Here is a 25,149-nt window from a genome sequence, read left to right as displayed (position 1 = left end):
TTGTATGAAAAGCGGACAAACATTCAACTGACCTAATATAAAAGAAGTAAAAAAAACTCCGCAGAACGAGGAATATGGGAACAAGAAAGAAAATTTCTTCGTACATAAGAAGTAATTCCTTGGTTTCGGCAAAGTAATCAGTGCTTAAAGAAAAAAGTTCAGTGTAGTCTGGTTTTAACTGTTTGAAAAAATCTAGCATAAACCGATAAACAATATCGAAAGATTTGATAACAAAACCCCTATACTAAATTTCAAGAAAATCGCATAATTTTTTCCTGGAAAGATAATTTTCTCAAATATTAACTTGGTGAAAAGGTACCCCTGTACCGTATTTCAAGAAAATTGCACCATAAATTTGATTTTTTGGAATAGGTGGGTCGGTCCTGGGTCTACATTCCAAAAAGAAATGTTTTTTTTCCAAATAATAAGCCAGTCATGGAGGTACACCAAATTTCATGCAAATTGCACCAGAAATTATTTCTTTTCAGAACTTTTGACCCCTTGTGTTCACTTTCCGAAAAGATAAGAAATTTCGAGTTCCCTTAAACACACACACATTTCATAAAAAATCGACCAGTCATTTGGGAGCAGTTAAGTCACAAACGCACGTACAAAAGAAATGTATATATTAAGATTAAGCCAAAAATTTAATTTAATTAAATAATAAACCAAATTAATTAATGGACCAGAATAATCAATAAATTTTCAAAAATGTAGCATGACTTTTGAAAAATAGGACTAAAATGGGAAACAAAAATATTAAAATTAATCTAAAAGTCAATAAAATAAAATAAATTATAAACTAAATAAACCACACGGAACGAAATAATGCTAGTAAAATCAACAAATCGCCTTTGCTGTGCTTGAATTAACAGACATTCCTATCATGGTTAATTCAATCAAGTTTTTGTCCAGAGACCAAATTTGTTTAATCATTTCGACAAGAAAAGAGAAACTGTTGGTCTCAAGTTAACAATATTCTGTAAGAATGACAGATTCTCAATCAATCTAACTGATTTTCCTGTTAAAATACCTTATTTCATTGGTAATTACAACAGTGTACAACTGTCAATGGAAATGGATCACTACTTTGTTCTTATGATCATAGTGCCATAGAAATCTCTGTAATATCAACAGTGTAACTCTATTGTTGCCGGAAATCTGTTATTTTAACTGTATTCATTGATATGCTTGCGTAACAGTAATAATTGTTAATTTAACAGAGCTATGGCTTATGTATGATGAAACATTTTTTATTGATTAGACTATCAGTCGGTTGACGGTCAATTCAGAATCAAAAATTTGTGGGAAGTTAGTTCAACAGCAGCTTTGCGACGAAAAAGAAGCAACAGAAATTGTTGTTGAAATGACCCTTAATTAGGTTAATTTTACCAGAATTTTATCTGTCCACAATTACCGCTAATCACTTAATTTTTGCAAATATTTTACAATAAAATTTTGTTTCCATTTTTGCAGGTGTTTACGCGTCAATCCAAAAGGTCTCGACGAGGAAAGTAAAGATTACTTATCGTTATATTTATTGTTAGTTTCGTGTAACAAATCAGAAGTAAGAGCCAAATTTAAATTTTCCATATTAAATGCGAAAAGAGAAGAAACCAAAGCCATGGAATCGCAAAGGTCAATATAAAATTTTTTTATAGTGTTTTGAATAACTTTAGCTAATCAAAAAAAAAAAATATTTAAAAATTTTCAGAGCTTACCGGTTTGTACAAGGCAAAGATTGGGGTTTTAAAAAATTCATACGACGAGATTTTCTATTAGATGAGGCCAACGGTCTGCTGCCCGAAGATAAATTAACTATATTCTGTGAAGTTAGCGTTGTAGCTGATAGCGTAAATATCTCTGGTCAATCAAATATTGTACAATTTAAAGTACCCGAATGTCGATTGTCTGAAGATTTGGGTGCATTATTTGATAATGAAAAATTCAGTGATGTAACGTTGGCGGTTGCGGGTAGAGAATTTCAAGCGCATAAAGCTATATTGGCTGGTGAGTAGTAATTAAAATTAAATTGAGAATTTTTTAAATTTTATCAATATAATTTGTTTTGATTTTATTTATAGCACGTAGTGAAGTCTTTAATGCTATGTTTGAGCATGAAATGGAAGAGCGTAAATTGAATCGTGTCGATATACACGACGTCGATCATGAGGTACTGAGGGAAATGCTGCGCTTTATTTATACAGGAAAAGCGCCAAATTTAGAAAAAATGGCTGATGATCTCTTGGCTGCTGCTGATAAGGTGAGTACACATATGGAAATATGACTAGATGCTAGGTTTGCCATTCGGTTAATTCCTGACCGCTTAAGGAACATAGTTGGAGTATTGAGGGAAATCATTATAAATTTTCCTACAGCACTTTCAAAATTATAAAAATGTTTTTAGAAATATATTTAATATAGTTTAGAATAGTGAATAGTCATTCCCACTTCAAAGAGCGCCAAATAACTGTGATACTTTAGAGAGATACTTTGTACTTGTATCAAACTTTGTACTTATGTGAAACTTTGTGCAAATATGAAGCTTTCTTCTATATAGTGTCAAACTTTGAAATTTTGTACTTATAGATAAAACCCTTTCAATGTAGCTGTCCAAAACTAAAATTCATTATTTACATTATTTTCTATAATCAAATCTATATTTTCAAAACTAATCTTGAAGAAGGCGTAGAAAGCCTCTCAATTTTTTAAAGAAATTTCCAATTAAAAATTTATTAAACGCTGGTTAGCCTCAAACGAATTTTCGGTCTTCTCAGTTAAAAAATGTATAGAGAAGACGTTGATATTTAGGCCCGGTTTCTCAGTACAAGTTCAACTCAGTTTGTCAGTTAAACTACGCTTAATCTTATTCTGCAGTTTTTCAGTATACTTTAACTGAAGTTTAAGCTAAGCTTAAGCGGCAGATCTGCCAGGTTTAAACTCTAGTTAACCGAATATACCCAACAAGCATTTAGGCTTGAGTACGATTAGAGCTCATGTTGATAACTAGGCATACTTCTAAAATCTCAAGAGTTGTTTCGAAACAGTGGCTCAACTCGAGAATCATAGCGTACTCAGCAAAAGATGGAACTTTTTATAAAGCAAAATATACTATTACTTAAGTTGAAAAAATGTAATTGACAACTTGTGGATCTCTAACTGGTCTCAAATGTAAGATTCAATGATGTTGATGTAGGATCTTCGGTGTGGTAGGCGGAGCACTCTACCATGACACCACGGCGGCCGCCCTTATAATTTATTCTTGATTAATTACGCTTCATTACTGCTAGGTGTTTATTTCTCACAATAAACAGCTGTTGGTTTTGGTGGTACCTCCTTGGAGATTTTCTTCAACTCCACCTCAACTCGATATATAATGCAAGATATCAACTGGAAAAACTTTATGTATATTCATTTGAGAACTGTACATTTATCAAAATCTCTCGAAATTATGATAATAATTGGAAAAAATGAATGACGTTGGAGATCAACTGGAAAACTTTTAATTTTACAAAATTTCTCAAAGGTTGGATAGTGACTGGAGAATGAAGTTGGATATCAACTCGAGAAATATCTGATTTAAGAATAATTAAATAATGATGTTGGATATCACTTCCGGAACTAAATATATATTTCGCCGGAGAATTTTTTTCCATGTTTGTTGGGTAAACAAAATCCAGCTGTTGCCGTATCTACAAATTATCTAGATAATAAAAAAAACCAATGTGCCGCACAAAACAGCATACCCAAAGGCGGCCTTAAACTGTGACTGAAAAACTGCTCAGTAGTTTAACTGGAGTTTAAATTTGACTAGAGTTTAAGCAAGCTTAGTTTAAGCTTAGCTTAACCAACCACTGATAACCGGGCCTTAAACATGTAAAACTTCAGCTCCCCTAAAAGTATGCAATATTTAGCCAATTTTATTTTTTATTATCAACTAAACGGAGTGCGTTAAAAAGAAGCTGCCAATGCAGTTGTTATTATCATCAGTAAAACTGCTGAACACATTCGTTCTTTCTTAAAAAAAAAATTCTCAATTTCCGGCATTTTATTTAACTTCCGCTGTCAGTCGTAACTTAAAATTTGAGTTTATTTATTTTCACTACAACTTCTAATCACTCTTTATAACTTCTCAATCTTGTTTACAGTATGCGCTCGAAAAGCTGAAAGTGATGTGTGAAGAGGCGCTTTGCCTTAATCTCTCCGTTGAAACTGCTGCGGAAACTTTAATATTAGCCGATCTCCATAGTGCGGATCAATTGAAAGCACAAACCATTGATTTCATAAACACGTAAGTAATATCAACAACAAACTAACAAACGTAATGTGAGGGGTAATCTGCCTCTACGATTCATTTACATTCGAAGAAAAGGAAATGTTGTTTGTTTATAACACTTTAGATTTTTAAACAAATACATGTTTAGATACATACAGTCACTTGCAGACAAAGTGGAACAGTTTTTTGTTATTTACATTTTTGTATGGCTGAATTACGTTTGTTATTTTTTTTATAAATCTAGCTCGTAATATGAACAAAAATTTAAATCTCAAATTTGTTTTAAGTTTAGAAACTAAACAAAATTATTAACTTTTATTAAAAAAAAAAACACAACAGATGTAGGTAAACTAAATTTTTGTATAATCAAACTATTTTTAAATTATGTTATGGCAAATTTGTTATTATAATTAAACATTTTTTTGTTTTAAATTTTTTAATCAAGCCTGTATTGAAAAAATAAATTTTGGTTCAATAAATTTATGGCAAATTTCACACAATTTTCATTTTTAAGTGTGCAGCTCTTCCGTAAAATTTTAATAAAAAAATAATTGTTTTTAAAAAATATACGAAGTTGCTATAGAATATCAGGGCTTCATAAATAATTTAGAAGCTGGCCCCTTTTTTTTTAAGAAAAAAAGTATTATCCCTAATAAAATGAAGATACATTTTTCAAAAATTTTGCGAACATTTTTAATTTGCGAGAGGGTACTGCATCACAGATTTTGTTTGTACTTGAACTATGATGATTATGCTTTTGAATTTTGTATACAATTTATAAAAAATTAAAATATTTTCGAAATATGAAAGTTTTTATGCAAAAAAATTTCTAAGCATGTATTTTTATCTAGAGCTCTTCACGAAATATTTAACTAAAATATCGTATATTAAAATAATTCAAAAGAAGTGTTCGTTATTATAAAAAAGAAGTTTGAAAATATGTTAATAAGATAACAAACCAAAAGTTACCAGAAATCGTGAAGCTTGGTTGGCAGGCGTTAAAGCGGAGTCATTGGTCGTATCGCTGTAGTCGTATCCCTAACGTAACCCTATACGATACATTGTTATCGATTAATGGTGCCTTAACCTAAAAATCGTAAAAATTTCATAAAAATGAAAGAAAACGGAAAAAATTACAAACATATTCCACATATTTTATTTATTTTTATTTTTTATTCCACAAAAAATAAGTCTCCTAGTCACAACGTATCCAAAACAATGAATAAAATCTACAAAAAGTTATTTTATTAAATTCAGCAACTCAAATATTTTTAGGTTATGGATATGGCGAAAAACCAAAAACCAATTGGTTGGCTACGATACGGTTACGACCTTAGCGTTACGATATGGCACCAATACTCGATTACATTGATTCCCATAAGGTTGGCCGAATCAGCTGTTATAAGGTTACCGATAACGCACCAATGTCTGCAGCTTTACCTGCAAAAAACTGCATACTAAAAATAAGAAAAAAGTATTTTTTTTGATTTAAAAAATATATAATTTATTTTCAAAGTACAAAAATTTAAATTATATAATTTCCGTTAACTTAATTTTGTTTTAAAAGAAAAGAAAAATTAAATGTTCCATTTTGACAGTGAACACAAAAGGCTAACATGTTTATTGATTCCCACACTTCCCGTTTTCAATTCTCTTTTTCATTTTTTTTAGTCATGCGACAGATGTGATGGAAACTACCGGCTGGCAGAGTATGATCGCGACACATTCACATTTAATTGCGGAGGCATTTCGCGCCCTTGCCACACAACAAATCCCACCAATTGGACCACCAAGGAAGCGAGTAAAAATGAGCTGAAACCGTAATGGTGGTGCATATAGCTATCGCAGCAACAACAATAATAATAATGATAAATATAACACAAATAACAAAAATTACAAAAAATTTTATAAATACAAAAATAATGTTAATGATAATAAAAATAAGAAATATAATTTTAAATTAAACAAGAAACACAACAACAACAACATACAATTTATAAACAGTAAAATTATTGATAATTCCAAGATGATAAATGATGATAAACACAACAGCAATCGGCGCAACAATCACAAAAACAAAACCAATGGTCAAAAGAAATTTCGCAAGAGGAATCATAGTGTGATAGCTTTTAAAAGCCATAACAGCAGCAGCAGCAAAAACAACAATAATTACATTAATAAAAACAATAACAAAACCATGATAAGACGCAACATAAATTATAGAATGCCAATTATTTCAAGTAAATGGCTTTCCAACAGTAACAATATTGTACAACAGTTATTCAAGCAGTGCAACCATAGTTATTATGACAGCAACAACAACAACAAAACTTTTAATACAGTCAATAAGCGAAGGAAGGATACGCAACATAATGTCAATGAAAACAAAACAATTTTGATGATTCTTATACAGAAGAATGATAACAAGAAGCCGTACCGTAACAGCAACAACAACTTTAAGCAGATCTACATCAACGGCAACTACAACAATAGCATAAACAACAGCATAAACAACAACAATATCAGTAAAACCCATGCCAATCATTTCTTAGACGCTAAAGATTTTCATTTACCAAGTAATCAGGCAGGTTCTTACGCTAATGCAATGTTTTTAAAATCAAGCTGGTACTACGAGCAAATTTTGTTAGTTTTGATTATTTTTTTAAAAATCAACTTATATGCAATTTTCATTATGCAAACATTTATATATGCAGCAGACAAACAAATATCCATACAAAAAACCTCAAATACAGCCATAAACATGTTACAGAGGTTAGGCACAAAGCCGCTCATTTCTTTCTAAACTATGTATGTAGCAAGAATAAGATTTATTATAACAATATTATAAATATTTTAAATTTTGTTTGTTTAATTATTAAAAATGGAAGTTTAAAACACAGAGGCACAGCAAAAGGCATATTACACTTAGTCGCAAATAATTAATGTTGTTGAGCATCAGAAGGGCGCGAAAAAAATTGAATTTTTTCGATAATTAAAATTGTAATCAACATTTTGAGTTGAAGCACTGACTTATAAAAGAATCATAAAAAATATAAGCTTTATTAAAATAAAAGAAAAATAAGTATATTAAAATTTTAGTTGACAGCGTTGATATTCCGATTTACTGTTACAGTCCTTCAAAGTAGGCCTTTTCTTATTGAACTGCATGAGTTGAAAATCGAAAATCTCACAAAATTCACTTGCTTCGTTGTTTGCGTGGTCATTAAGAAATAGCAGATATGTTAATAAATAAGCCTTTTAAGTACTGCAACTCATTGAGTTTGAATTTTTACCAAGTTTGGAAGCATTACCTGGAGGTGGGATCAAATAATCAAATTTTAAAAATAAAAGTATTCCAAAAACCAAAAATATTTTCTTGCCTTTGTAACTAAAAATATTCGCTTATGATTTATTTCTAATGTCAGTGTATTAATTATTGATACTGAGTAACAAACTGTTCTAAAATCTTTCTTCGCTTTAATAAATAAACTCTATTTCGCATACCACTGTATTTCGAAAAAGTTGCATGGTGTGTTTTTCAATATCTTTTAATTTAAATGTTATTGTTCTAATCACTGTTGTTAGCAAAACTGGTTCTCTTGCTTCTCGGGAGCTAATTGTTGAAGCGTTTTTTTGAAGTAACTATTCGTCTGGAATGAAAAGTAGCGCAGTAAAAACGCAAAACTAGAAATAAAAAAAAAATAAGAAAATGTAAATCTGGAAGTTCTTTATGTTCTTATTATTAATTCAAAATTCATTCACCTACGCGCTATGTAAAACAAGTTCAAAAACTTTTTCGAAAAATTTCGTAGTTCTTGAAAATCTTCATTCAAATTTAAAAATATATACTCAAAATGCTCAGAAACTTTTTGAGTATCTAATTTGAATATTTCTTTTTTATTTTGCACTCAAAAACCTTTTCGAAAAATTTCGTAGTTTTTAAAAATCTTCATGAAAACTTCTGAGAAACTGATGCATTGCAACTTAGAATAGCCGAAACTTCGAAAATTTTTTGAAGATCTTCATGAAAAGTTCGAAATTTATACTTAAGAGTTTTCAAAAACTTTTTTAGTATGATATTTGCATTTTCGTTAGATTTTGTTTCGCTGTCAAAAATGTTTTCGAAAAATTTCGGAGTTTTTGAAAATTTTCATGGGAACTTAAAAATGTATGCTTAAACTTCTCAGACACTTTTTGAGTGTGATAAATTTTAAAAACGTTTTAAAAATTTGATAATTTTTTTGAAAATGCTAAAGAAAACTTCAAAGTTTATGCTGGGAGTTGTAAGAAATCTTTAATTAAACAATTTGAATTGAATATAGCTTTGCGCTACGCAAAGTAACTTGAAAAATAATTTCAAATCCGTTTTTAAAAATTCAAAATTTTTTAACTCATCATGAAAATTTATAAATTTTTATTTTGAATGCTTAGAAACTTTTTATGTATAGAAATATTGGTCTTATTTAGCTTCGCTTAATGTTTAAAAATTTCAAAAACGTTTTCGAAAAATTTCGAGGTTGTCGAAAATCTTCGTAAGAAATTCAAAATGTATGCTTAACATTTTCAGAAACTTTTTGAGTGTGGAAAATTTAAAAAATTTGAAGTTTTTGAAAATTAAAATGAAAATTCAAATTTTTACTTAGTTTTCTCAGAAATTTTTAAGTATGTAATTTGAATATTTGTAGGATTTAGTTTCTTGCTATGATAAAGAATTTCAAAAACTTTTCCAAAAATTTCGCAAACTCGAAAAAGTTTTAAAAATCTTCATTAAGAACCTCAGAAACTTTTTGAGTATGTACCTCACAAGCGAAGTTGATAATGTGACGTGTGTAGACAATTGCTGAGGACTGCACTGCAACCATTGGTGTATTGTGCGAAGAACTTTAAAAGTTGTGTCCGCTAGGAGCGCAAACGTATTTTTTTCGGATTTTGAGAGAATAGTCTTTCGGTACTCAGTTTTTTGCAGTTGCTCTATTCCAAATAATTGAAAATGATTTTGAAAAGTCAAGTAAGTCAAAGAAATTTGTAAGGCAGCAACAACAAAATTTCAATCAATACTTAAAAATTTCAGAAAAATAATTGGTGCGCAGATTTTTGCAACAGGCGATTTAAAACAAGCAAAGGAACAACACTAACAAGCATGCGATTCTAAAACTGTGAAAAAATATCAAGAAATATGTATGTTTGTTATTATTTTTTTAAGATAACTTATTAGCACTTTGTTAGTCTTGACTTTACTTTTTAAAAAAAACCTTAAACATTAAAAAAAAAACAAATAAATGAAAAATATTTATTTAAAAAAATGTAAACAAACGAGCGATTTGGTGCGCGAATATGTATGTTTATGTGTGAAGCATAAATTATGTATAATTGATACAACAATTTAAGAGATCTTTTTAATTATGCCTTCGGAGGTAACTGGTAATGTTTGCAACAACAACAAAAATTATAAAATAAGAACTAAGAAATATGAATGCTTTTAATGTGCAGCAACAAAAAACCAATTATTTATATTATATTAAACACTTAATGCAAAATAAAAAAAATAATGTATCACGCACGACACAAAAATGTAATGCGTAAACAAAACGAATTGACTTATTTCTTAAACTCTTTATAACAGCGAAAACAAAAAAACTAAAAATTTGTTATTCAAATTGTGTGTTGAATGTTAGTTTTTTCGTGTTTGCGTTTATTTTTCAGGTGGCATAAGATTGTAGGGAAGCGTAACTAAAACTGTTTTTCTGAGTGTAGTAAATCGAAGTTGGTAGAAAAAACTATTTCCTCGATTTTGCCAAAAAATCACCGCTCAACGTTTATGTTAACATCTTACCGTGCTCTTTATGTAACCAAGCCAGAAATAGGTAGCGTAGCATTTTTAACTTACCACACACACACCCCAAAATAGGAAATTAAATGAGAATACAAAGCAATTTAAAGCAACGAGAACTTCGTATATTTTTTCCAGTGACTTACAAGAAAAACAAGTGAGTTAAGCTGTAACAAAAAAAAAAAAAAACAAAGTGATATAAATGTGTAGAAGAAATTTTGTTTTTTCAATAGATAATAATACAATACCATGCCCAAAAATATTTATAAATCTAATAATTGGCGGCCGCCGTGGTGTGATGGTAGCGTGCTCCGCCTGCCACACCGTATGCCCTGGGTCCGCATCCCGGGCAAAGCAACATCAAAATTTTAGAAATAAGGTTTTTCAAATAGAAGACAATTTTTCTAAGCGGTGTCGCCCCTCGGCAGTGTTTGGCAAGCGCTCCGAGTGTATTTCTGCCATGAAAAGCTCTCAGTGAAAACTCATCTGCCTTGTAGATGCCGTTCGGAGTCGGCATAAAACGAGTAGGTCCCGTCCGGCCAATTTGTAGGGAAAATCAAGAGGAGCACGAAGCAAATTGGAAGAGAAGTTCGGCCTAAAATCTCTTCGGAGGTTATCGCGCCTTACATTTATTTTTTATTTAATAAAGGATATAGCGTTTGTTTAGAAAAAGAAGAATACAAGGACAATTCGTTGTCATAGCGGCAGATGACGTTATTTTGGTCGGCAGTGCGAAAACTTTATATCTCAGAGAACTTTGCATTATGTGGCATCATTGAAAAACGCAATATTCGATCAAGAATCAATTCATTTTAGCTAAATTAGAGCTGATTTGATCGAGTTCTAAGAAAGATACATTTCGGATAATATTTCTATGCGTTTCCAAGCCGCTGATTAGCGACAAAAAGAAAAAAATAAAAAATAAAAAAAAAAGAAAGCAAATTCGAAAAAGAACAAGATTTATATGTAGCGTGAAACTTTTGAAAAAATGTATAATAATATTGCATGTGCTTAAAACTTCTCTTAAATAATACTTTCAGTTTTGAATTGAAAATCTTCGTGCAAAAAATTACACAAGCAACAATAATTTGTGCTTAAAAAAATTATTTCAAAATTTTGGTGAATCTTGCAAAGAAAGTCGAGTATAAAAACTGTTAACTGAAATTTTCGAAAATACAGCGCTGGTTTCATTATATATTTGGTCTATTTACGTCACCATGAATATTAATTCATCTCTTTAGAAGTTATTTCTGTTCGGTGTAATAGAATAAAAAATAGCACATTAGCAGTTAAACTGAGATATACGCATACGTGAATAGCTTAGTTGTTATTTTTGTATGAAGTTTATTAATTTTTTGTTACAAATAATTTTTTTTTTTTATCTCTAATTATTGTTCAATTTTTTTAAATTTTTTTTTTGTATTTTAAAAAAATTAAGTTTAAATAAATACATTTTTGACAACTTTTACGTTTAAAACTTGTTTTTTCGCTGCTGGAAGCTTTTCAAGTATGTATTTTCACTTCAATTGTGTTCTATTTCAAAAAATACAGTTCAATTTTTGAAATTTTAAAAATATTTTTATTTTCAATTAATTTTTATCTAATTTAGTTTCGTTAAATTTTGTTTGAATGCGTTTTTATGCTTTCGCCGTAGCGAAATTTACATATCCTTTTTTTTTTTATCGAAATTAAAAATATTTGTTTTGTTTTAATTTTTTTGTTTTTCTTTTTAATGAACTTGTTTTATTGGTTTTAAAGTAGCACACAGTTAGTTACTAATTTTTATGTTTCAAAATTAAAACAAAAATTTATGCTACTAAATTTTGTTTTTTTTTTTCAAAATCGTTTCTCAAAACTAAAAAACTCAGTTTTTGTTTGAAAGTTTTTTTTGCTTTTACTGCAGCGAAAATTTAATATTTTTTTTTGTTTGGAAATTAAACCTTTTTTTTGAGTAATGTTATAAGTTTTTTGATTTTAAAGTTTTTTTTTTAATTTAAAGTAGCAAAAGTTTAATCACAAGTTTTGTGGAATCGTACTAATTTTTTATTCCAAAATTAAAACAAAAAAGTTTACTTAAATTTTTTTCACAGTCCTTTCTCAAACTAAAAAATTTAATTTTTTCAATTTAAAATGTTTTTTTTTTCAAAACTTGTAGTTTTTGGTCTAAAAGTTTCCATTTCCATAAAACATTTTTTTTAATTAAAAAAAGGAAGTATCGAACATTTTTTCGGAACCAAAAAGTATGTTAATCTGATTTTTACAACATCACGAAGAAAAGCAAAAAGCAACAATAAAATTCCTATATTTTCGAAAATGTTCGCAAGATTTTAAACAAAACAAAAAAAAATATGCGAAGAAATACAACTGATTTCTTTTACGTTATTTTGGTGTTTTAAACTATATTTTTTTAATAAAAAATAGTTTTTTGTTGATTTTTCGTAATTTTTTTTTTTATTTCTATTACTATACTTTTTTAATAACAAAAATTTGATTTTATCCTTTTTTTGTTTTAAACTTTGAATTAAATTTTTTTTAATTTTGTTTGTTTTTTATTTCAAATGGTTTTTAAATTTTTTTTTGTATTAAGTTTCTTTATAAAAAGTTTTTCATTTTCCATATATGCCTACATATCCCCAAATATTTTTTTAATTTAAATTAAATACGTTCAATTTAAATAAAAAACTATTGAACTGTTTATTGCAACCAAAAACTATATTAATCTGTGTTTACATCACCCTATCACCAGACATAGTCTACTTAACACTGAAATTTCTTAATTTCTCAATGCTCGCAAATTTTAAACAAAACTAAATAATAAAATATGTAGTAGAGTACAACGGATTTTTTTGCTTTTGCGTGAATTTAATTTTTTGAACTTGTTGAGCTACTTTTTTACATAAAGCATGTAACAAACAATAAATATCGCATGGTATTGGTAAACAAAATATTCCCAAGAAATATTAAAAAAAATAAAACAAAAAATGGTAAACAGAAAAAGGTTGAAACAGAAATTAGTAAAAAGTTATAAATGTGTTGCAAGCTTCAAAACAGCATAAAATTGCATCGAAAAAAGAAGGGTGAAACAATTGTGAAAAATAATAGAAGTTGCAAGAAGAATAAAAAAACAACAAATACAAACAAATTGTTGTTATACAAAAAAAGAATATTTATAAAATCTCTTTAACTAAAATAGTTACTTTAAACGTGAAAAAGAAATTTAAAAAGAAGATTTAAAGAAAAAAGCGAAAACAACACTTAAAAAAATTTAAATTGGAAAAGCTAAAATTGCGTGCAGTCAAAACTAAATATTTTTGTTTTGCGAGTTAAACAAAAAAGAAAATGTATAGGTTGAAATAAGAAAGAGTTCAAAATTAATTGCAAATTAACAAATTATTTAAGCAACACTATTGCAGTTACTATGGCAGTTAATTTTTTGTTTGTTTTTAATTTTAAGTAATTTTGCTATTTAAAAAATTGTTACTAATTTTTAATATGAGAACTATTTGTATAATTAATTATTGATTATAATTATAATTAATTTCTATATTTTTATTACTGTTCATCTTTTAATTACTCTTACTATTGCTATTTTATTTTTATTAATTTTTCAAACAGCTATTTTCTTTATATAATTATTACTTTTTTAAAAATGTTGTAAATCATTCACAGTACGTGCCAGTACGTACAGCGCAGTTGGAATTGTACGAAAGCTAAAGCAAACTGACGTAAGTGATAAATCAGTGGTGTTCAATCCAATACAGTTACATTTAATTGTAGTATATACATATATTTTTCTTTTTTGTTTTTTAATGAAGATTAATTTATGCTGATAACTGAAAAAAAATTTTTAATTAAAGTTTACAAATTTTTTACAAATATTTTCAAAAGTGTAACATATTTCGAAAGAATATTTTTTAAATAAAAAAAAAAAGTTTGTATTACTTAGCGGGCAGTGACCTTTTAATGCCTTGGTTGTATGAACATATTTGTAAAGCAATTTTTAATTTTTTATTTATTTAATAACTTGGAAAAAATTTAAACAATGTGACATCAGTACTGACAAGACGACAGCTGTTTCGATTACTGATTCGATTTGACGGTTCATTTTAAGAACTGGTTTGCTTAGTTCTATTTGTACAAACACAAAGAATAAACCAATGATGTAGAAAGAATAAATCTATGAAATAAAGAAGGCGTTGGGAAAGGGTGCACAACAACAAAGGCATGGCTTTGGTTGACTGTGTTTGTAATAGTTCAACCATCACAGGAGTGCGAGTACCATTCCCTCCAGAAAAGGCCTTGCAGAGATTTGCAAGCTTTAATCGAAAAAAACTGTCGGCTTGTCCTGATGTCACGTTGTTTCAGTTTTTCCCAAATTATAAAAAAGAGAAAAAATTGTTTTAATTAAAAAAAAATTGTACTTCGCGCTAAATATATTTTTTTTGCTAAATCTTTTTCAATTTGTTTTTTATTACTTGTTTGTCTACTTAAAAATATATTATATATATAACTTTATTTTTTTTTTTTAATTATAATATATGTAATTTTTCTCTTTTCTCTTATTTCTTCTTTAGTGTTAAAAAGTATATTAAAAAAATGTCAAAGTTACAATTAAGTGAAAAAGAGACCACCATTTAAATTTTAATGCAACAGTTCATAAATACAAATTATTAAAAAAAAGAAACAAGTAAAAATATAGAAATTAAATACAACATAAAATAAATTAGAAAATAACTAATTTTAAATTTATTTAAATGTAGTTTTTGTGTATTTGTATAACGTATGTTCTCCTCAATATTGCTAGGTTTTCGTTTGTTATTTAACACTTAGTATTTTGCCTAGTATTTTAAGATTTGTAAAATTAAATATTTACATTTTTTTAATATTTTCACTTTAAATTTTGGACATAAATAAGAATGAAGAAAAAATAAAACAAATTATTTTAATTTGCCACAATTTTTAATTTTAAATAACAAAAAATAATAGTAATCTTAATTTAGAAAAAAAAAACAATTTAAACAAAAAATAATTAAAAATGAAAAAAACAAGCAAACTAATTTAGAAATGAAAAATTCAAATTTTAAATTAGTTATTCAAAAGCTATACAAAAATTTTACAAAAAAGCAACTCAAATGTGCAGCATCGTAAAATATTTTTCAAATGAAGAAAAACAAAAACAGGCAAGCAAAGTTGGCGTATAAAACAAAAAAAAAAAAATGCATGCGTTATCTTTAAATTAGTGATGAACGTCTTGTGTATGTAATTTAGCGCTCATGCCGCTACAACAACAAAACAAAAAACGTAGAAAAACAAAAATATAAATAATTACATACATTACAACAAATTACAAACTTTAAAGTAAGCCTAAATTTAAATTTAATTATACATATACATACATACTTATAAATAGTTAAGCAATTAATTAACGTACTATTACTACAACAACAATACAATTATAATATAATATTAAATACATAAAATATAAAGTAAACTGAATATAGACACAACAAGAAAATCTTATAAAAATTGTTTGTTTTCAATACAAAAAGGCAATTCGTTGGAAAAGAATACTCTGCAATGAAGATGGCACAATGTCGCAACCGGCTTGTTTCCAAACCAAATTAAATAAGCTATTCACGAAAGTCGTTTTAATATACTTAAATTTTCCATACTGTCGGATAACCCACAAGATATCCAACCTCGTCCTACCGCCGAACGACTAAAAAGAGCTCCAAATATCTCTTTCGAGAATGAAACTTGCAAGAAAACCCCAGTTACTTCTTTGCATGGAACCGGCTGTCGTGGGAATCGGTGCGACGCTTTCTTGCTTGTTGGCGGGACCGTAGTCATACATCTCCTCGCTAAGCAAAAGACAAGACTTTATAATTCGTTTGGCAAGGAAATTGATTCCCATTTTGAATTCTTCGTAACCAAACTTTTAACTGGACACTAGGAAATACCCGCACTGCCTATACTGCAGGCCACACTATTAAATGTGATCAGTTCGCTCAAAACGCGATGAACTGTTTCTTTAGCAGCTGAGACTCTGGCAACCCCAATTTCTTCATGGATCTAGGGGGCGGGAGGGCGTTATGGTCTAGAAGGTTTCATGTGGTCATACTAAATCGTTCGCGAGATGGTGGGGCTAGTACATTAATGGTGCTTGTTACCGGAACGTAAAGGATCCTCAACATGGTTAACACTCCTCAAAACCTTTGGGGAGTGTCCTTATCGCTACAACAACAACAAGAACAACAGAGATAATATTATCTCAGTACGAATGAAGTATAGCAACAACGAAGAGCGACTCGCTTAGGAAATCAAGGGGATGTGCGCAACCCTTTCAAGTTAATCCTATTTATTTTGTAGGCGAGGCTATGGCGACCGGAAATCCCTCACGGAAAGAGGGGTTTTAATGACATAGAAGACTAGTACCTTAATGATGATATATTCCGTAACGAAGAGGATTAATATCCGGCAAATGACCATCAACATTGATAAAACCGCGGAAACCTTCGAGAAGTCTTCTTATCGCTACAAGATAAAATGACTCGCCTACTGAAAGCAGTGTAGCGTTGAAACCTAAGTTAACCATTTGTATCGACATTTGTGGGAGTTTTACCCACAACGAAAGCAAAGACAACATTGTCCAGTGAGAACAAAAAACTTGGATTTTCCTTTCCTCAGGAGCGAAGACAATCCGACGTCGTTGTATCGTGTACAAAAACGTAGAAGTCGATGGTGCAGCTCCGGCAAACCACTAAACCCAGAATTGCTATGATGCAACTCTTGGGGTTTTATCGATAACCGCTGACAGGTCATTGCTAAAAGCTCTAGCTATTTCCATGTCAAATAGAGTAGTCGCACCTGGTATGTGAAGATCAATCAGGCGCTTTTACTTTATCAAAAGAAACAAATATGGACTGCAGATTTATCTAAAGTTTTTTGGAGAGAAGTGCGATTTTTCATATATTAAAAGCAAGGGAACTTTGACCATATTGCAAACCTTTATAGCAATGTCTTACTTCAAGCAGGTAGGGTAGATAGGTGCCATCCAACTGACTGACCATGCTTATGTTTCGTTATTTTGGGACGCTACACTCCTCTAAGGTTATAAATAATACTGCCGGAGGGGCAATCTTTTTACGGACATAAATCCATTGCGCTGAGGTACCGATAAAAGACTAAAAATGAGAAAAGAGGCGTCCACATTCAACAGGCTCAAAGGATTGAGGGGGTAAAGGAATCGCTGAAAATAATACATGGAATGTTTTCATATAAAAATTTATGTTTATTTTACACCAAGTAGTTTGGTTTATACTATTCTAGGTATACGCATGATATATGTAAATATAGAGAGGTGGTTCCACTTCTTCTTCGCCATTTGACATAAACTGTATTCCCTTTTCAAACAGCACTACCATATCTTTAGACAATAAACTTTCGGTCTCTTAGAAGACCTGCATCTGCCGGAAAATATGTATCTTGCTCGTACGTACTCCACATATGTATATCAGTCCTATTCATAAGCAAAGCACCGAAGTATACATATGTATGTTATACCCAGACCAAGAATCCTAAATTGACTGAAGGTTGAACATATTTAATTGATGAAAGACCGGTCGAGTTGTCAGTTGACATTATATCTGACAGATCATGGAATGATTTCTGTCGAATAGAGTTTGCGTAAGGGAAGTTTATGAAAAAGTGCCTGAAGTCTTTGAAGCACCTAGTATTCTGGATCACACTTGTTGAGGCTCGCAATTTAAGAGCCGTAACGCTTAAGGCGCTATGTGAGTTTATGGGTTTATGGATAACTACTGTTAATTTTGTGTATATCTCTTGAGCCAGGGCAAACGACGAAGTTGTTGTTTTTGCAATATAAAGGGATTGTTGGATTAATATTTGGTGTAAAGTTCCATCATTAACGCTTCAATGCAAAAACCGGAATTTATTGGTACACAATTAACCCAGCACTTCCCAGCACTTAAATTGCCTTATATCTCTTGAACCAAGCAAGATTTTCTAAACTCTTGTTTTTCATTCATATAGATTGATCAACAATTGGTTTCAAGGTTCTATCAATAACGGTTCTGGCGCTACGTGAGATATCCGATTTATCAACAACTACTGACGACTAAACCGATTAATGTGTCTATCTCTCGAACCAAGCAAAATTTCAAAATGTTTTTGTTGCATTATATAGCTAACTGCCACAATTTGACTACAGGTTTATCGTTGACGATTAAGGCGCTAAGTCGGTTAATCGGTTTATCGATAACTACTGTCGATTTGTGTATATCTCTGGAACCAAAGCAAATGGCAAAGTTTTTGTTTTTGCAATATATAGGTACTCACCCGTAGATTAACCCACAATTTCACATAAACTTCTTTCATAGTGGAATCCAAGACACTCAAGTATATATATAAAGACGATCTGATGAGAGACCTCGAAAGCCTTCGAGAAGTCCGTGTATAAACCATCAACTTGAGATCCATCCTTGATTGCAGAGATACAGAAATCCATGTTTAACAATGCATTTGATTGCCAAGCCTAAAGGTTACTCACTGGAAGAAAATATAGGCCTGCCAAAACAATGCTCTCAGAGCCACAATGGCCTGTCTTCTTACGTCACCAGAACACCACTTTCACAATGAGGCGAGAGCACTTATCATTAAGGAGAGAAATCATATGCTGAACAAACAGTTTCTGTTGAATACCCAGAAAACTGGGCATCCCAACAGACAACTGATGCTAGCAATATTTCCCCTCCTCCAATAGGTGCGACCGATCGCAAATTGTCTTCAATGTACTCTAACGGGAGTCCAAGGAAACTTGCAGTTTCAACAGGGGTGGACCATAGTGAGATGGGTGTTAGAGGCGTTGGTTCCACATTACAATGGAAGAAATGGTTGGTGTTATGTGGGGACACATTGCAAGCAGCATTTTGTATGTCGGGGTTGATTCTGCATAGGTAAGAGTTTAACCTGTTACAGTACCCAGATCGAAGTTGAGCTAGAGTGACGCGAGTTTCCCTAAAAATCTCTATCTTTATCTGGAGCATCCTCTTGACTAAGAAAATTGCGCCAAGAACTTGGTACTGAGTGAGTCATCCTACAAATTAAATAAATGTCGAATTGACTTCTGAAATATACATATAACTAATACAACACCATAATTTTAAGAAAGGACATTTAATTGTACATTATTACGAACGGCTTACTCTAACTAAAATAAAACAAAATTTATTACTTTGGAATGATTTTCAAAACAGCGCAAATTTTGAAAACTAATATATCTTTTTAAATAAATAAATAAGCAATGACGAAAACAACAATATTTGCAAATTTAAAGTAAACAAATTGGCGCAAATTGCAACCACTTTAAGTTGGGATATAATAAAGTATTGTAGTACATTATAGCAGCTGCAAAAACGAGTGTTTATGTTAATTTCATACTAAAACTGATTTTTTGTACTTTTTAGATATGAATCTGGCCTGTTCTGTATTTCCAGTTTATCCACTTTTTAAGTTGGTTGATGAGCATACCGACTGTTGAGTGGAATACACCCTTTTTCGGCAGCCGTTTCAAAAAAGCCCTATTGCAGAATTTGTTTCAAGAATGCTGTATCAGAGCATAAATTCAATACATTTTGTCGGATGGCGTTGGAAAAATTCTGAGATAGAGCTTTCTTCAACCGCATTATGACATAGGGATCTGGCAGCCGAGATAATATGATAGTGGTCGAAATGATGGACTGACCTGTATTGATATCGGTATCAACCACAGATTTTTTAGTATTAAAAATTTTAGTTATTTGAATCGAAATATCTACAAAACAGCCTTGATTGCAAGTGAATTCAATATTTCTCTTTAACTAAACTAATTATGTTTTCTTCTCCTGCTCCTCCAAAAACTGTTGCAGTAACACTGCATCAATTGGTATGCTTAGCAGTTCAGAGCCATCAATATTACGCTTCGACTTAACCAACTTATGATCCAAAAATTCTGTAAGTTGTGCGCGCAAGGCCAAATCCGAACTGACCAAAAAAGCTTCGCGACAACTCCAATATAAATCCTTGAAAGACATACCTGATAGAGGAGATAAATATATAAACATTGAGGTGTAGAAAAATAAAATTAAATTCCTTACCCTGAAAATTGGGATTTCCCTTATTCTTCAATTGATTCTTAACAATGATCATGTAAATACCACGCGTATTTGTTGTTAAGGATGAGAAAACGCTACGCATTGATGAGAGCGCAAGTTCGCCAGAATTTTGTACTAGCAGTGAATTTTCAAATGCAGTCTCATCACTATACGGCAACATTGTAGTGCAGTCCCACCAAGAAAAATTGAAATTACTTAATCTAGTGCGATCCCATACTGTTGAAAATAAATTAAAGTAAAAATAAAAAATTGGTAAAAAACATAAAAGAAAAAACTAAGAAATTTGTAAAGCAACGAAACCTGTCTTTATTCACTTTCGCCATCGCTGAAAAATGGAAAATGGCGAGGGTGGTAACGCCTGGGACACAAGGCAACGTAGAAGACTCATATCATCCGATACTTATCCTATCGCCAGTAGCCAAGAAACTTGAAGCCGCCCTGCTCCCTCATTGCACCGCAAATGTGCACAGCACTGCTACCGTGCTAAACGCCATCAACATACAAATAAATTGCAGACTGAACCAAGAACCCCACCAAAGCACAGTACTCATAGCGCTACTTTTTTAAAAAGCCTTTGAAGCAGTGAATCACTTGAAAGGGCCTACCTCTCCTTCTAGTTTCAAAAGGTGGACCCCAAATTATCTGTGTAGTCGAAAGGTATCCGTCTAGTTCAGGAAAGTAACACCAAAACTGTGCATAATTAAACGAGGTGCGCTGTTGTTGTTGTTCTTGTTGTAGCGATTAGTTACTCCCCGAAGGCTTTGGGGAGTGTTATCGATGTGATGGTCCTTTGTCGGATACAGATCCGATACGCTCCGGTAACACAGCACCATTAAGGTGCTGGCCCGACCATCTCGGGAGCGATTTATATGGCCACATTAAACCTTCAGGCCATCCCTCCCTCCCCACCCCCCAGTTCCATGAGGAGCTTGGGGTCACCAGAGCCTCGTCTGTTAGTGAAACGGGATTCGCCGCTCGAATGTGAGGTTGACAATTGGGTTGGAGAAGCTATATATTGCGCTACACAACCCCTTGAATACGAGGTGCGCGTAGGTTGGTGGTTTTTCCCCACCAGAAGGAGTTACCATTGTGTCCTGTGCCGATGACTGCACGTAAATAGCTACAGTTATTGGTCCTGCCATTGACACCAACCATCTTTTCAATTGTAATGTGGAACTTACGCCTCCTACACCTATCACCTATCTCACTACGGTCCGCGCCTGTTGAAACAGCCAGTTTCCTTGGACTCCCGTCAGAGGACTTTGATGAAAATTTGTGAGTGGGTCATGCCCATTGAATAGCGCGAAGCACTGTTATTACAACAACAGGCGAGAAACCTAGACATCCCAATAACCCCAGCGGGTTAGGGAGTCAGTATATACCCGCGGTAGGTATGCCTGTCGTAAGAGGCGACTAAAATACCAGATTCAAGGGGCTGTGTATCGCAACCATTCAGGTTGCCAGGGCAATATATAGCTTCTCCAACCCAATTGTCAACCTCATCTATTCGTGCGAATCCTGTTTTATTAACAGCCGAGGCTCTGGCGACACCGAACTTCTCATGGGTCTAGGTGGTGGGAAAGCGGGATGGTCTAGAAGGCCGCATGTGGTCATACCAAATCGTTCCCGAGATGTTGTTGTTGTTGTAGCAGTGCTTCGCCCCACCTAACAGACGCGACCGATCACAAACTGTCATCAATATCCTCTAACGGGAGTCCAAGGAAACTTGCTGTTTCAACAGGGGTGGACCATAGGGAAAGGGGTGTTAGAGGTTGGTTCCACATTACAATTAAAGAGATGGTTGGTGTCATGTGGGGACACATTGCAAGCGGGGCATACATTTTGTATGTCGGGGTTGATTCTGGATAGGTAAGAGTTTAACCTGTTACAGTATCCAGAACGAAGTTGAGCCGAGATGGTCGGGCTTGGTACCGGAACGTACCGGATCTGCATCCGGCAAAGGAAAATCAACATCGATAACACTCCCCCACACCAACAACAACAACAACAGTGTATTTATCGTTAATACCACAACATGGCTCCCGTACAATTGACGGAAGTAGGGACTGTCCGTCAGCAATGGTTTGCTAAGCTCTCCGAGTTTATTTCTGCTATAAAAATCTTATAAGCCAATTTTAAGACATCATCGGGTAACGTAAGAATATTAGCATAACTTACACAACGGCGTATTAATGTAATCAATAGACGCCAGTAGATGGACCTGGCTTAAATTCGCCAATCGCGCGAAAATCGCCTGCGCCTTTGTATTCCGCAACATAGCACCATCCAAATTATGTACAATTAAATATAAATGTGTTTGTGGTGTATAAGATAGCTCTTCTTCAATCAAATCAACCGCCTCATGTGGATTAGATGGACTCACTGTACCACCACCATCTAATATTTCACCAACAATACTATCTAATATATCTTTCAATGTTAAACTGGGAAAGAAACCATTGACAACAAGCACTGTTTGTTCGGCCAGTACTTCACGATGAAAGGATTGCAGTAACAGACGTTTTGAACCTAAACCATATAACAGCAAACTAAAACCTTCATGCAATATGCATAGCCATTTAGCGAAATATGACCGATATTCTTCCATCATAGCGCTAATTGCATCTTCATGTTCGGCAGTTGGTTTCATTTCATTTAACAAACTGAATAAGCGATCCGCTGGCAAACGTGGATTTTTTAGACGATCCAGCGTATGATCAGAGGTGAGTATTTTAGTACTGGCATGCGCCTGAAAATATCCATCACTTTCAGGTACATAATCTACAGAGGATTTCGATTTGTGGCGTGCTGATTGACGTGCACGCGCTGCGGAAGGAGTTTTCGGTAACACTGGTACAACTATAGGTCGACGTCCTTTATGTGGTGTTTTTGGTTCGTCATCGCCGGCATCCCCAGCAGTATCATCATCATCATCGCTACTGGACGAACTTTCACTACTACTGCTGTCTGATGGTTGAAAGTCACTACCACTTGCCGAAAAGTCAGAATCAGAATCCATAAGTTGGGCAATTTCTATATTTTTATTAAAATAAAAAAATAAATATACATTTTATACCTGAATCTGAACGTTTAAGTATATTTACGATTTTTAACACGATGTCGCACATGTGATGGTGTCTTTGGATCAACAGTCGCTCGCCGATGCTTGGTATCTGGTGTTTTTGTTTGCAGCTGCGTTTTCAACGGACGTGATGATTTTGGTGTTTTTGGTGTATGTGTCGTTTTCGGTGTTTTAGGTGTTTTTGGCGTATTCCATGCAGCTAATGCCATTCCATTACGTTTTTTGGGCGTATGAAAACCATACATATTTTTCCCGGCTATATCCTCATCCACTTGCAGCACCTGAATATCAGCTATATTTGGTCGGATTGTTGGCGATGGTGGAGCATAACTCTCACCATCCTCCTCCTGCTCTTCGTCCGTCTCTTCCAGCATACGCGTGCTTCTTTTGCGTCGCTTATCATCAATCAGTACATAATCCTCATTATATTTTTTGGGAGACGTACGTTTGCGTATGGATCTGCGTCTTTGCCTTATTTTGGCAGCCTCATTTTCGTCATCCGAATCTTCGACTGCTACCAATGCAACCTCTTCGGAGTTACTCGATCTGGATGTAGTGCGTGTTCGTGTTGTTTTCTTGGCACTACGTTTGGCCGGTGTCACACTCATTTTAAGTTTCTCTTCCTTTTTTTGATAATTCACCTGGCCTTTCCTTTGTAATTACAAAAAACTTAAACAATTGGATCGGCTAACATCTGTTCAAAAGTTATTTTGCTGAGTCTCTATTTTCGCGGGCAAACTAAATTGTTGTTTATTAATTTGACAGCTCACAGATGGCATGTTTACGCTCTTCTTCTTCCGCGATTCACATTGGTAGTGTCATCATTAGTTCTTTTCCCGTACTTTTTGTTGAAAATATTGTGAATTCATACAAGTGGCAAATGTTTGAAAAAACGTTCACAATAGTAAACAGCCTGAATCACCTGTGAAATCTCTGTTCGATTCCTTAAATCATTTGCTCAATAGCGTTTTTCAAACCGTTTTGTAGACGACTGGTACATTGAATTATTTACATATTTAAAATTTTGGCTTCGTATGTTCATCGGAGTGGTCGTGCACTGTCACCCTCGGCTCAACTGCAATTTTTCATCCTTTTTTGGTTGAGCTGAAAATTAAAATAGGCATCAAGGTTGGCTTCTGTGCTCCCTTCTGACGTGTTGGGGGAGTTGGGAGATGCAGTGCTTCCATGACCTGGAGTTAGGGTGGTTTTTTTGACCCCAGCGGGTTAGGGGGTCACAATATTCTCGCGGTAGGTATGCCTGTCGTAAGAGGCGACTAAAATACCAGATTCAAGGGACTGTGTAGCGCAATCCTTCAGGTTGCCAGCGCAATATATAGCTTCTCCAAACCCAATTGTCAACCTCACCTATCCGCGGCGAATCCTGTTTAACTAACAGACGAGGCTCTGGCGACCCCAAGCTCCTCATGGAACTTGGGGGTGGGGGAGGGGGGAGGGTATGGCCTGAAGGTTTAATGTGGCCACATAAATCGTTCCCGAGATGGTCGGGCTAGCACCTTAATGGTGCTGTGGTACCGGAGCGTACCGGATCTGTATCCGACAAAGGACCATTACAGCGATAACACTCCCCAAAGCCTTCGGGGAGCAACCTTATCGCTACAACAACAACAACAACAACAGGGTGGTTTTTTGCATTCCTAACAGGAATCAGTGAGATTTAAAAGCTGGCGTGGTGCCATTTAAAAACCATACGCATTTTATATTCATAACGGGATAGTGAAAAAAAAACATGGCAACAAGCCGCATATTGCAGCAACATAAATTTATATAA

General features: G+C 32.8%; 2 protein-coding genes across 3 annotated transcripts in view; one reads left to right on the top strand and one right to left on the bottom strand.

The window, feature by feature from the left end:
• The window catches only part of rdx (BTB/POZ and MATH domain-containing protein rdx), a 559,722-nt gene extending 544,603 nt beyond the window's left edge, over positions 1-15,119 (top strand). For both annotated transcript variants that reach the window (XM_067759030.1, XM_067759029.1), the window contains 5 exons: positions 1,477-1,638; positions 1,715-2,010; positions 2,085-2,263; positions 4,149-4,291; positions 5,948-15,119. In XM_067759030.1, the coding sequence (XP_067615131.1) occupies positions 1,477-1,638; positions 1,715-2,010; positions 2,085-2,263; positions 4,149-4,291; positions 5,948-6,092 (925 nt within the window). In that variant the 3' untranslated portion in view covers positions 6,093-15,119. The remainder of the gene's footprint in view (positions 1-1,476; positions 1,639-1,714; positions 2,011-2,084; positions 2,264-4,148; positions 4,292-5,947) is intronic.
• On the bottom strand, positions 12,633-24,372 carry Orc2 (origin recognition complex subunit 2). The gene is made up of 4 exons (XM_067759033.1): positions 23,383-24,372; positions 22,457-23,311; positions 20,261-20,494; positions 12,633-20,199 (listed from the first exon to the last, which is right to left on the bottom strand). The coding sequence occupies exons 1-4, from the start codon at positions 23,966-23,968 to the stop codon at positions 19,994-19,996; spliced, it is 1,881 nt and encodes a 626-aa protein (XP_067615134.1). The 5' UTR covers positions 23,969-24,372; the 3' UTR covers positions 12,633-19,993.
• Positions 24,373-25,149: the final 777 nt, after the last annotated feature.

This window comes from Eurosta solidaginis, chromosome 1 (genome assembly GCF_040869045.1).
Source record: "Eurosta solidaginis isolate ZX-2024a chromosome 1, ASM4086904v1, whole genome shotgun sequence".
NCBI lineage: Eukaryota > Metazoa > Arthropoda > Insecta > Diptera > Tephritidae > Eurosta > Eurosta solidaginis.
This window is presented reverse-complemented; position numbering and strand designations above follow the sequence as displayed.